Source organism: Solanum verrucosum, unplaced genomic scaffold (assembly GCF_900185275.1).
Source record: "Solanum verrucosum unplaced genomic scaffold, falcon-dt-bn FXZP01000305.1, whole genome shotgun sequence".
In the NCBI taxonomy this organism is placed as follows: domain Eukaryota; kingdom Viridiplantae; phylum Streptophyta; class Magnoliopsida; order Solanales; family Solanaceae; genus Solanum; species Solanum verrucosum.
Genome location: NW_026019908.1, coordinates 451,492 through 465,850, shown reverse-complemented (window position 1 = coordinate 465,850; position 14,359 = coordinate 451,492). Strand labels below are relative to the sequence as shown.

At 35.5% G+C, this 14,359-nt stretch overlaps 1 protein-coding gene across 1 annotated transcript; it reads right to left on the bottom strand.

The window, feature by feature from the left end:
- Positions 1-243: 243 nt before the first annotated feature.
- On the bottom strand, positions 244-3,642 carry LOC125821365 (eukaryotic initiation factor 4A-9-like). The gene is made up of 5 exons (XM_049500783.1): positions 3,549-3,642; positions 2,454-2,532; positions 2,167-2,273; positions 1,568-1,998; positions 244-1,107 (listed from the first exon to the last, which is right to left on the bottom strand). Exons 2-5 carry the CDS (start codon positions 2,519-2,521, stop codon positions 472-474), a joined length of 1,242 nt encoding a protein of 413 aa, XP_049356740.1. The 5' UTR covers positions 2,522-2,532; positions 3,549-3,642; the 3' UTR covers positions 244-471.
- Between the last annotated feature and the right edge of the window lie 10,717 nt (positions 3,643-14,359).

Sequence of the window (14,359 nt, the reverse complement as noted above, 5' to 3'; positions counted from 1 at the left end):
TAAGATGTAATAATTTTCATTTTCCTTTACATTATTAATTTTATGTAAGATAATATAGTGTTTTAGTTTTAATAACTGATAAGTTTTAAGTATTATTTTTTATATATTTCGTGATATTATATTCGAGAGGATAATTTTACTAGTAATAATAATAATAATAGATTATACTTGAGATGCAACTTTGGATGTCAAAAATAAAAATACCAAATAAATATAAACTTGAAAAAGCCCACCGACGTATCGTTAACAATAATAAAAAGAGAGCCTACCATTGTATATGATGAATTAGACAATCTAATGTGTATTACTAACTAGTTCAGCGTTACACTAAGACTATTAAACTAAACACAGTTAAAACATATAAATCAAGACTAATAAAAAAGAAGAAAAAGAGAGTTAAGTGTGGAGAAATGGCCAAATCAAACAACGGCCTGCTGTTCGATTCTTGTAGCCAGCCTCAGAGCAGGAAGCTTATAGGAGATCAGCGACATTTGCTGGAAGCTCCTCAATCACCACGTTGTAAAACCTCTGAATGTCAGAAAGCATTCTCTCATCATCCTTGGTTGCAAAATTGATTGCAACACCCTTCCTACCAAACCGTCCACTACGTCCAATACGATGAAGGTAATTTTCAGGTTGAGTGGGGAGATCATAGTTTATGACGAGGGAGACTTGTTGAACATCAATTCCTCTGGCTAAAAGATCAGTGGTGATGAGAACACGAGAGGAACCAGTACGGAATTCACACATTATAATATCCCTAGTGTTCTGGTCCATGTCACCATGGGTAGCTGAGACTGTATGGTCTCTGCTTTGCATCTGGTCTGTTAACAAGTCAACTTTGCGACGAGTATTCACAAAAATCACACTCTGTGTGATGGCTAAGGTTTCATATAGATCGCAAAGGGTCTCAAGCTTCCATTCTTCCTTTTCCACATTCACATAAAACTGTTTGATACCTTCTAAGGTCAGTTCATCCCGTTTCACAAGAATCCTCACAGGTTTATTCATGAACTTCCTTGTGATCTCAAGGGCCTCAGGAGGCATTGTGGCAGAGAAAACACCAACCTGAATCTTAGGAGGCAATAGCTGGAAAATATCATAGATCTGGAGACAAAGAAAAAGTATAACTTTTAGAACCAGGGTAGAAATCATGTAAAACTGTGGACTCTAATTTTTTAGAGAAAATGTGCCACGTAAGCACAGGCAATGAATATGTTCACAGAACCCTAGCACACATACTGGGGATATCCCACACATAATTTACAGCTTCGCAAATTCCTGGGAAGCAGGACTGTGGAATTTAAAACTATGTCACAGCATACTTAATTGTGAAAGAAAAGAAGCTAGCACAAAGAAAATATTGAGTCACTCGAGTATGCTAAGTGCATCATAAATTACAGGTTACGGATTTAGACTTCCATTTTCTTTTAATAAATTACAGGTTGATACTTAAGTATAAAAGACAGATACAGACAGGCATATCTACACAAAACAAAAGTGCTTATGCATTCACAGAAACTATAGGTATATATACAAATATGGAGAGAAGGGCACTGCTAGTTACCTGATCCTTGAACCCTCTGGAGAGCATTTCATCAGCCTCATCCAATACAAACATCTTAATGTGATCAGGGCGGAGAGACTGCCTTCTCAACATGTCAAATACACGTCCAGGTGTTCCCACAACAACATGAACCCCACTTGAAAGGATCCTTTGATCCTCACGGACACTGGTACCTCCCACACAAGCATGAACCTTGACTTTAAGATAGTCTCCAAGTGCTCGCATGACCTTCTCAATTTGTTGTGCAAGCTCACGAGTAGGTGCCAAGACCAAGGCTTGACAATCTAACAGTTCATAGTCCAGTTGTTGCAGAACTCCAGAACAAAAAGTAGCAGTCTTTCCCGTTCCAGACTGAGCCTGCTGAATCACATCAAGACCTTTGCAAAAAGGTACAATTCCCCTTTGTTGGATTGCTGAGGGCTTCTCAAAACCTACAAGGTTATACTTCAATATTAGATAGAGCTTATGAGATTCTTCACCTTAACTTGACACATATGTACACGGCGAGGAACAGAAGGCAAAACACATCTTTTCTTCTTAATAAACTGTGCACAAGTCATGAACCAAAAATGAAAAGCAGAAAAGATTTTTCAACTGACCATATGCATAAATGCCTCTCAGGAGCTTCTCCTTCAATTCCATAGCATCAAAAGTATCATAAGCCTCGTCATATGAGGTAAAAAACTCTTGCCCTTCAGCATTTAGCCTGCATCCACAATTAAAGAAGAATATGATGCATGTATAGCAAAAATTTAGTATTTCCACCATGAGTACAATAAACATTGTAACTCACAGGTATGCCTATGTGTAGATAGAGAAACTCATGAAGAATACCAAAACATTGAAAATGAGAAAGCAACAACATAACTGAGGCAGTAGTACTCACAACTCTGTCATTTTTGAATCAAATTGACGAGCATCAAATTGGGATCCATCAGGAGCTGCACCCGCCATGACTAGAAAGACTTCACATCACATTAGGACAAAGAAAGGGTTAGTGTGAACTTACATATTGTCGAAACATCTAAATTTCATAACACCGCCAGTCTTCAACCGAAAAAAAACAAACCAAGGTAAACTAAAACATGTAGGTCTCGGAGAATATCAAAAGAATGACATAGCTCATTACTATACCTATTCAGAACTAGAAATTCCATTTAGAAAAAAAAAACTACCTCTTAGGGAACTACATTATGTTCTCTTGTAGTTTTAAACACACCATGTGTCCAGCCAGGAATAAAACTCAACATTAAAAAGATAATTACCACTCTCAAAAAACAAAACCCAACATTAACAAATAACAACAAAACAATACAAAAAATATCTATCTTAATCTTGTACTGGCAAGCAAATCAACCTCAAGATTTTTTGATGCAAAAAATGTCTTGCACAAAAATCAAAATCAACCCTCACACCATCCTTAACTAGATTATCTAGAACCCTAGAAGGAATAATCATCAAGCACTTGTGTTTTAAGATTTGCCAGTTCCACCATAACAAGTTCAATTTACTTTTAGCACTTACAAAACAATGTTAGGTAAAATATTACATAGAGATAATGTTCCATTATACGACTCAAGTAAGAAATTCACTAGACATATTACTATTACTCAGTTCCATAAGATTAACAAAATCAATACATAAATTATAGTAGCCTTCTGTTTTGAATAGCCCCACTTATTTTAAGAGAATGTAACCACCTCTCTGCTCAACAACCAACAAAGACCAGGGAATCCTCTACCTACTTGACAAACCATCAACTTTCAAAACTCAATCACAACCCCAAAACAGTTTATAAGAGATGCATCTACGTCAAACTAAACAATACTACACAAAAAACAGAGCATTCAATAACTTCCTATACGCCAAACTAAAAAAGAACAAAAGAAAAACAGAGCATTCAATAATTAAAAAAAAAACAGCATTGTGTATCTTTTCGCCATTGAAGTTTGAAAAAGAAAAGGAATTCCAAGGAAGTTACCTGAAGAAGAGATGAGAAAGAGGAGTTGTTGTTGTGTATGAGTACAGAGAAGTTAGGGTTTTCCCAAGCTTCTCGGATCAGAGTTCAAAAGAGAAAAAATATAGTTCAATTGTGTGAGTTTGGGTTTTTCAACAACAATTTATACAATTTTTTTACGCCTCAATTACACGTGGCGTGCTTTGCGGGCTTCCTACACACGAAGATTTAAGTTGTCCTAAACGAAAACAAAAACGTTTTACGTAAAAATAAAATTTCACAAAATAATAAACCAAAAATAGGCCAAATTTGCCATAATCCCTATATGTACAATCAGAGGTGTTCTACAAAATCTATACATGTTAAAATAATAATTCAAAATTATAATAGGAATCCTAAGTTGTTTCAAATTTGTTTTTAATATTATTTAGTTATTGTCCTGTTAGGATTTGTCTATCCTAGTTTAATTTATTTTTTAATATTATAAATAGAAATATTGCTAGTTATTTTTCTATATACAAAAAAGAAAGATCTATACAAAAAACTAAAATCTATAGAGAAATAGAGAGAACTTGAAGTAAGATTCAAGAATTTATGAGATTATAAATAAAATATTTGCCTTCAATGTACCAAATTAGCAAATTGAAAAAAAATTGATTAAATATTTAATTTGATATAAGAAAAAAATAATTATAATTGATTTGATTTCAATTAAAGAGAAACCAAACCACGAACTTTAGATGTATATAATTTTTAAAAATATATATACTTAAAGAACATTTATATTGATATAATTTGTAAGTATGAAATTTTTTCATACTTTTTTATTCTTACCATTTTTTTTTTCATGCTTTGAATTTATAAATTTGTATGGTCCAATAAGTATATTATAAAATTATAGCTCATAACTCTATAGCAACCTGACAATCTGTTTTTGTTTATAATTTTTTTAAAAATTTTAATATACACTTTATTGTGGCAAGAATTTCTTTTGCCATAGTAGCATAATTTTTGTGGCTATTATTTTATTTTTCAAAATAAAACTAGATAATATAATCATGTTTATCTTCTGAAGAATATTGTGTTAATGTCTTTACAATTTTCTTCCAATTTGAAATGGTCAAAATAATACATGAAATATTCTTAATTTTACTTTAATATTCTTGATTCATTGAGTATGACTAACAGTCCAATATGTTGGATTTTGATGTAATACTAACACTACAAAATATGACATCTTTATATACATGTGCTAAATATATAATCATCGCAAAAACACATATGTATATCATTATACATGTATCATTGGATTCTTTTATCTACAATATTGTTTATAAGCACATTTGAATTCATTATTTTCAATGAGTAAAAGTTGTAGTCATTAGCTTGCAAATAACTTTTTTATCAATCCCAAAACCATCACATGGAGAAGTTTAGAATGAATACCGCAAAAGACAAGTGATATCAATGATTAAAATATGGAAAATGGATGTCAAACTAGAAGAAGCATTGAAACTCCCACGCACATTATTATTTTTTCAACAATGAAGAAGAAAAACTAATAATATTTTACCAATTGCAACACATACTACTAAAAAAAGTACAGTGTGCAAAACTAATAAGAATTCCAAAGGTTTATTTAGATTATCAACCAAAAAAGATTATCCAATTGTAAAAAGTGAGGTATATAAGTTTTGCATTTGATAAAAAATCTCTACGTTGATTGAAATATCAATTTTTCGTCATGCCTCCCAAAAAAGAGGACATCAACATCCCTCTTTCTTTTTAGCCTTGAATTGGCAAAAACAAGAGAAAAGACAAGACATTGCACATATACTATACCTTCTACTATATAATAAAATAATAGAATATATATTTTTTCTTACTGAATAAGAGCCTAAATAAATACCAATTCATTTCATCAATAGAGCTACGTTTTCTCTACTGTTAAATACATCCAAAAATCTCCTTTCCCCATTGATAAGAATAGTGAAATGACTTTTATGCTTATGAACAATGTGATCAATCATTCATGATCCTTTTCCAACTCTTCCATCACCCCTACTTCTTCCTGTTCCTGCATCAATCACCATTAATTCATAGTTCTTGCAATAATCATCATTAATCCATTCTTAGTATTTTCTCTTATGTTGTAGCAATACTACTTTTGTTTACTGTCGAAACAATGTTGTGTGTAATTTTATAATTCTTATTAACTCTAAGAGTAGTGTAAAAGGCACCTTAGGTCCTAAGAACAAGCCAAATAGGACATCATTGAACTTCTCTGAATGATGAAGCTGCAAATTCAGATATCAAACAAATGCATAAGAATATCTTGCCATCCACTAATATTAATCGTATTATTAACAGTCAGGTATTTAAGAGCAAACAAATCTCTATTTTTAAAGTATCTTATTTATTTGTTACAACTATTTAACAAGTGTATGTAAGTCAAAAATTAGATGGAAAGTCTAAAATCAATGTTAGAAGAACATAATCTCGAACAATCGAATAACCAGTAATACATCGAGCTAAAAAACACAAATTGTACAGAAGAATACAAAACAATCGTCTGAATAAAAATTATTATGAACAACAACATTATACAAACAGAGAATAAAAAAGCCAGAATTTATAATCTATTTTGTAGGTTAGCAAGTATTTAGAAAAAATGAAAAAGATGAAAATAGAAAAATTTACTGAAAACTTACCTGAACAAGCTCAAGTTTCAGCTGAAGATGAAGTGTTTGTGAGAAAAAATGTGAAACCTAAAGTTTATTTTAAACATGAGTAGTGTGTTTGATTTTCGGCCACATAAATTGTGAACAAGTACAGAAATATCTATAATAAAATATAAAAATTAATTATTATTACGTAAAAGGACATATACCCTCAAAGATCTTTCCATATACTATTATTACTTCTGCAAACTGAAAGGATCCTTCTTTCTAGGAAATGAAAAGGATTGCTTCTTTCTAGAAATTACCATAATTATAATTAAAACACAATCACTATTTTACCCCTATAAGAAATTAAATATTTCAAAAAGTAAAATGCTTTCAAAAGTGACAATTATCTGTAACCTAAGATCCGAGAAAATAAAATGCTAAAGAAAGACATCTTGAATGAGGACCCTTCTATTCACTTGAAAACCTTCCCTTGTAGACTGTAGCTATATGTTCATTTGTGTTAGACATAAAAAAGTCCAAAGGTCTATTCGATAAATAAGTCCACATATTGAAATAAAAAAATTATGCCAATGGTGTCCCGGGCAGCTTTCCAAGCATTCCTGATATAGCAATATGTTATCCTCTCTCATTAAAATCTTCATCATAAAAGTATTAGTTTGCTTGAATGCAAAAAACAGAGGGACCAGTGCCACTTTAATTTGATAGTCAAAAAGAATTCTAAATCATATTTCCACCTTATAATTAGCCCTATAAATCCAATCAACATCAACATTCAAACAAAGCCAATGGAACAAGCTTCCATGTTTGATTCCTTCGAAAAGACTCAATCTCTTCACTTAAATATGTTCAAGAAATGCATGCAACACTCTCGGACAGAGATGTTGTTGGAACACCCAGATAACATGATAAGAAATAAAAAGCGTGAAGAAAAATAAAAATATGAAAAAATATCGATTAAGAATAAAGAAAGAAAGATTATGATAAATTTGAGAGAAAACATAAACCTAAAATTGTAAGCATCGCGACTCCCAGTTGTAAGAGTTGCTTGTAGAAGTGTTTTTGCGTCTCTTTTTGTCAGGGATGAGAGAGATAATGGATGCTTTTAGAGTTCTGAAAAGACAATTACTCATACTACTTTGCTTATAACGTTGCTCTTACTTTTGGCTATATTTACAATTATGCCCTTGGTCGTCCTAGTTATGGCATTTCTATATAGTAGAAGTGTGTGTATATATATATATATATATATATATATATATATATAATAGAGGAAAAAATATCATATGTCAACGCCACAGTTTTTCTCAAAATTTCAGATTTTAGATTATGACTAATTAAATGGAAGAAATTTAAGAGCAAAATAACAAAATGGTGTGTATCTTAATACTTGCAACGAAAATTATTGATGTTGATTTCGCTATCAAAATAAATTGCTCCAAATATCTCTTTGAATAACTAAGAGGTCGTTTGGTAGAGTGTATTGTGAAAAATAATGCATTAGCATTGTGTATTACTAATATCTTGTTTGATACTCTTTTCTAATCTATGTATAATTAATGATTGCATTAGCTATACACTCTATTTTGTGTTAAGGCGTGTATTGTTAATACCATGGAAAATTAGGTATCATCAATGCAATGGTTTTAATACATGCATTAGCATGATTAAAGACTCAATGCCCCTCAAAACCTTCTTTTTCATTTTTTCCACCATAATTGTCACGCCCCAAGGCTACCTCCAGGACGTAAACACGGGACCTAGGATCACGAGTGATCCCAAGCTAACCCTATTGGATGTACTAGGATCACGAGTGACCCCAATCTAACCCTGTTGGCACATCATAAGCATACTAGATAAACTGAAGTAAGGAAATACTGTGCGGACGCTTAAAACATCATGTAAACTGAAAATGATGGGGAATACCCATTCTAAGTCTGAATATATAATATGAGAGTTTAACGACAAATGAAAATATCAAACTCCATGCTAAAACTGAATCTAACTATGTCTTAAATAAAGTCTTTAATTGACTAGAAATGTTGGGACATGCCCCAGCTAAATCTAGCAAAAACTGAAACTAAAGACTAAAAGTAGAAAGGAAACATGTCTGTCGTCCTTGGAGAATGAAGACTCACCACTGATGCTGTTGAGCTGAAGATCGGGAGCCGATCTATGCGTGATTTGGAAGTTGGGGACCTGTACCTACATCACGAGAATATGTAGCGCATAGTATACATCAGTACTTGAAAGGTACTGAGCATACATGATAAAGTAAAGCTGAATGGACATATATAATTGAACAAAGCTTATAACTGAGCGATGATATAAGATGAGCATGATACTATACTGAAAATACTGAACATGATCTAACTGAATGCAATGACCAAATTTATAACATGTTGATACTGAAATTTGACTATAACTGATAACATGGTCAATGCAAAAGAATCTGACTGTGGGAGCTACTAATAACCGACATAAAACCACATGAGCTAAATGTGGAGTCCGATATATATGCCCCATCGAGAGGATCCAATATACATTGCCAAAGGTATAAAGGAATGACTGGCATGATCACTAAATTAATGCCCACAAATGGGACTTACAACCTACGGGGCACGTAGTTATGGAACTTGAAGGTGACTGACCCTAGTCCACTCGGTATTAAGATACTCCCAATTGATAGTGTAATTAGCAATTTATGACTGAATTCTGTAATACTGGATAACTCACTTATTGACATGCAAACCCTGAGAATAGAAGGCTCTTGTCCTTGACAACTTCCAAGTAGGAATGTTGATCTCTTGAGTCATACACCATTGTTTCTGATGTTCTACTTTCACTTGCTGACAATTGGGGCACTTAGCCATAAAATCTGCTAGATCACTCTTCATGCCATTCCACCAAAAGACTTCCCGTAGATCACGATACATCTTAGTGGCGCCTGGATGAATAGAATGCCTGTAGTTATGGGCTTCTGCAAGAATTTTCTGTCTCAACTCACCCACCTTAGGAACATATAATCGACCCTGATAGCCAAACACACCATCTCCCCCTTGGGAGAAAACCTCAACCCTCTGCTGATGGACTGCACCATTTAGTTCAAGCAATATAAGATCACTGTCTTGCTTTTCTTTAACCTCCACTACCAATGAAGATTCTGACCCATTTTGAACTGTTACACCACCATCTGATATGCTCATATGACGAACTCCCAAGCGAGCAAAGCCTGTGAACATCCTTTGCCAGTTCTTTTCTTTCTTCCTTAACATGTGCTACACTACCCATAGATAGTCTGCTAAGAGTATCTATTACTACATTGGCCTTACCAGGATGGTAATGCACACTCATATCATAATCCTTGAGGAACTCAAGCCATCTTCTCTGGCAAAGATTCAACTCCTTCTGGGTGAATACATACTGAAGGCTCATATGGTCTATGAACACATATACGTGAACACCATACAAGTAATGTCTCCAAATCTTAAGTGCAAACACCATTGTTGCGAGCTCGAGGTCATGAGTCAGATAATTTTTCTCTTGCACCTTAAGCTTCCTAGAAGCATAAGTTATAATCTTACCTCGATGCATCAAGACACAACCTTGGTCGACTCTGGATGCATCACAATAGATAACATAACCGTCTGAACCCTCTAGTAGAGTCAAAACATGAGTTGTAGTTAACCTAGTTTTCAGTTCTGTGAAGCTCTTCTCACAATAATCTGACCACTGAAACTTAACCTTTTTCTGAGTTAACTTAGTAAATAGAGAAGCTATGGATGAAAATCCTTCCACAAAGTTTCTGTAATAACCAGCCAAACCCAAGAAACTTCTGATATCTGTTGGAGAGGTATGTTTGGGCCATTGTTTCACTGCCTCTATTTTCTGAGAATCTACTCGGATTCCTTCGCTAGTAACTATATGCCCAAGGAAAGCAACAACCTTCAACCAAAACTCACACTTGCTAAACTTAGCGAGAGTTTACAGAACAACTCTCAAATGAGTTGCATGTTCTTCCTCATTCCTAGAGTAAATGAGGATATCATTAATAAATACGATAACGAACAAGTCCAAATACTACTTGAACACCCTGTTCATCAAATCCATGAAAGCTGCAGGAGCATTGGTTAGTCCAAATGACATAACTACAAATTCATAATGTCCATACCGAGTTCTGAAGGCTATTTTTGGAATGTCATTATCTCTGACTCTGAGTTGTTGATAACCGGATCTGAGGTCTATCTTCAAAAAATGACCAGCACTCTGAAATTGGTCAAACATGTCATCAGTCCTGGGGATAGGGTACTTATTCTAGATTGTGACTTTGTTCAACTGTCGATATTCAATGCACATTCTGAGAGAACCATTTTTTTCATGAATAACACTTGCACACTCCATGGGGAAATACTAGCTCTGATGAAGCCCTTATCTAGAAGGTCTTTCAACTGCTCTTTCAATTCCTTAAGTTCAGCTGGGGCCATTCGGTAAGGAGGAATAGAAATGGGCTGGGTATCTGGAAGGAGATCAATTCTGAAGTCGATTTCCCTTTCGAGAGGAACTCCAGGAAGATCTTTTGGAAAAACTTCTGGGAACTCATTAACGACAGGAACTGACTCAAGAGTTGGGGTTTCGGAGCTTGAATCCTTAACCTTAACTAGATGATAGATATACCCTTTGGAAATTATCTTTCTAGCCTTAAGGTAAGAAATGAATCGACCCATAAACACTAAGCTACTACCCTTCCATTCTAAGATTGGTTTATTTGGAAACTGAAAATGAACGATCCTAGTTCTACAATCGACTGAGGCATAACAAGAATGTAACCAATCCATGCCTAGAATAGTCTACCATTTCTAACTTGACAAGATCTGCTGAGGTGATTTTTTGAGAAATTGTGATAGGGCAATTTATGTATACACGTCTAGATATGACTGGGTCACCAACTAGAGTAGAGATTGAGAAAGGTTCTGAGAGAGTTTCTGGACTAACATCGAATTTGATTGCTATATAAGGAGTTACAAAGGAAAGAGTTGCCCCTGGATCTAGCAAAGCATAAATGTCTAATTTAAAGACTCGTAACGTACCAGTGACCACATCTGGAGAATCTTCCTGATCATAGAGAGCCTGAAGAGCATACAACCTGTTTTGGCACTGACCGCCATCTGTACCAGATGAGTTAGGCGACCTGCTGGTGCTGCTGAAGTTGTAGACTGAGCTCTACCATTATTACCTCCTTGACCCTATTTGGAAGAAGGACATTCTCTCAACCAGTGACCAGTCTGGCCACACCTAAAACTTCCTTCCTTTCTTGCAAGACACTTGCCCGGATGGTTTTTACCGCACTTAGGACAAGTTGGGTAGGCCCTAGTACCCGAAACACTCCCCTGAGACTTAGAGCCTGATGCCCTACTTTTCTGATCCTGTCAGAACCTGGAAGATGAAGCACTAGCTGATGAAGGTACTGGGGCAGAAGACTTTTGCTGAACCTACGAGTGATTTTCACCACCCGATTTCTGTTGAGAATACTTATAGTTGCCTGTCCTAGACTTTTTGTTTTCCTTAGCCTGTTCCCTAAGCTAATCTCCCTCAACCTGCTGAGCATGAGTCATGAGCCTAGAGATGTTCATAATTTCCAGCAACATAGCATTTCTACACCGTGTGTTCACTAAGTCGGATACCCCATACAAAAACTTGTTCATTTGAGATCTGGAATCGGCAACCATGTGAGGAGCATACCTGGATAGTTGGGTGAACTTGAGTCCGTACTCTTGGACTGACATGTTACCTTGTCTCAAATTCATGAACTCTTGAGCTCTTACCTCCCTCAACTCTCGTGGGAAGAACCTATCCATAAAATCTTCACTAAAACACTCCCAAGTAATAGGAACTGCATCCGTACCCCTATTTTCCTTCCACTGAGTGAACCAAATGTGAGCTACATCCTTAAGATGGTAGGACACCAACTCAACCCTATCATTCCCAGTTACCTGCATCACTCCAAAGATTTTTTTGACCTCATCAATGAAGCTTTTAGGATCCTCACCAACATGCGACCCTAAAAATTCAGGCAGATTCATCCTAACAAAATCACGGACCCTGGCTGTAGCTGACCCATGATTAGCATTTGCAGGTGCTAGAACCTGCTGATTGTTTTGGTTAGTCACACTCAAAGCCAACAGTTGAATAACATTCCGAAACTCTGTTTTCGAAACTTCCTAATCTAGGATTAGGGAAGCTGCGTTAGCATTGTGGGCATTCACATTCCTGTGGTAGGCTCTACAATGAGGCATGATCTGAAACTCATAACGACGAGTTAGAATTTATAAGTTGGATCATACCTCACGCATTATAAGAGTAGCAAGAAAGTAAAGTTTTCCTAAACACCTCGTAGCTTCCCTCTCATTAGATGTGGTGCACTTCACACTTATTAAAAGGACTCTACTTAGTGCGGCTTTTCAGACATCCTAGGACACTTAAACATAATGCTCTAATACCCAGTTTGTTACTCCACGAGGATACCCCTAGATATAAACAGGAGACCTAGGATCACGAGTGACCCCAAGCTAACCCTGTTGGCATATCATAAGAATACTAGATAAACTGAAGTAAGGAAATTCTGTGTGGAAGCTTAAAACATCATGTAAACTGAAAATGATGGGGAATACCTATTCTAAGTCTGAATATATAATCTGAGAGTTTAACGACAAATGAAAATATCAAACTCCAAGCTAAAACTGAATCTAACTATGTCTTAAATAAAGCCTCTAACTGACTAGAAATGCTGGGACATGCTCCAGCTAGATCTAGAAAAAACTAAAACTAAAGACTAAAAGTAGAAATGAAACATGTCTGTCTTTCTCGGAGAATAAGGACTCACCACTGATGCTGCTGAGCTGAAGATCGATAACCGATCTATGCGTGATCTGGAATCTGAGGACCTAAACTTACATCACGAGAAAATGTATCACAGAGTATGCGACATTACTTGAAAGGTACTGAGCATGCATGATAGAGTAAAGCTGAATGAACACACATAACTGAACAAAGCATATAACTGAGCGATGATATAAGCTGAGCATGATACTATACTGAAAATACTTAACATGATCTAACTGAATGCATTGACCAAGTTTATAACATGGGGATACTGAAATCTGACTGTAACTGGTAACATGGTCAATGCAAAAGAATCTGACTGTGGGAACTACTAATAACCGATATAAAACCACATGAGCTAAATGTGGAGTCCGATGTATACGCCTCATCGAGAGGACCCAATATACCTTATCAGAGGTATAGAGGCATGACTGGCGTGATCACTAAATTAATGCCCACAGATGGGATTTACAACCTATGGGGCACGTGTTTCTGGGACTTGAGGGTGACTGACCCTAGTCCACTCGGTATTAAGCTACTTCCAATTGATAGTGTAATTAACAATTTATGACTAAATTCTGTAATACTGGATAGCTCACTTACTGACATGCAAACCTTGAGAATGCAAAAATTATATCTGATAATGTGACATTCGTAAACTAAAGCATGCATAACTGAAATAATTGACCTAGCATGCGTAATTCATGAACTAAAAGAACTACATAGCTAAGGTTCTAAATTTATGCAAGAACTGAAGCATCAACATGATAATCTGATTTGGATCATTCTAACAACTAAAACCCAACAATTTCTATCATTCAAGAAACCCTAGGTCTAGATAATATCAAGGGAATCAAGATTCTGACTAAAATCTAGGGACCTAAAGGGATAAAGAAACACACTAGCGAAATCCCACATACCCGGTGATGAAATTTACGGAGAAATATTTTGATTTCAGGGTGGAACTGATGAAGACTCGCTGCGTTCTTGAACTAGGGCTTCTCGACTCCTCCTTTAATTTGCTCTAAGTTTTCGTTTGATTTGGTGAATGATTAATTATAGTAAGTTCTAATTTAGTTTTTAGGCTAAAACTGACCAAAACCACGTAGTTTAGGGGTCCAACGCATAGGGAAAAGACCAAACAACCCCTGACTTAAAAGCTGTCGGGGTCACCGACGGACCGTGGGTGGAGCAACGGTCTGTGCTGGTCAATCGTTGTTCGACGTCTGGGGCTGAAATCTAGGGTCTCGAATCATAGACCAAGACCAC

Excerpts from the sequence above, each read along its gene's own strand:
- LOC125821365 (XM_049500783.1), bottom strand. The coding sequence starts at position 2,521 with ATGGCGGGTGCAGCTCCTGATGGATCCCAATTTGATGCTCGTCAATTT. Across the intron at positions 2,274-2,453 it reads GATTCAAAAATGACAGAGTT|GCTAAATGCTGAAGGGCAAG; the intron begins GTGAGTACTACT and ends TTGTGGATGCAG. Across the intron at positions 1,108-1,567 it reads CCAGAGGGTTCAAGGATCAG|ATCTATGATATTTTCCAGCT; the intron begins GTAACTAGCAGT and ends CTTTGTCTCCAG.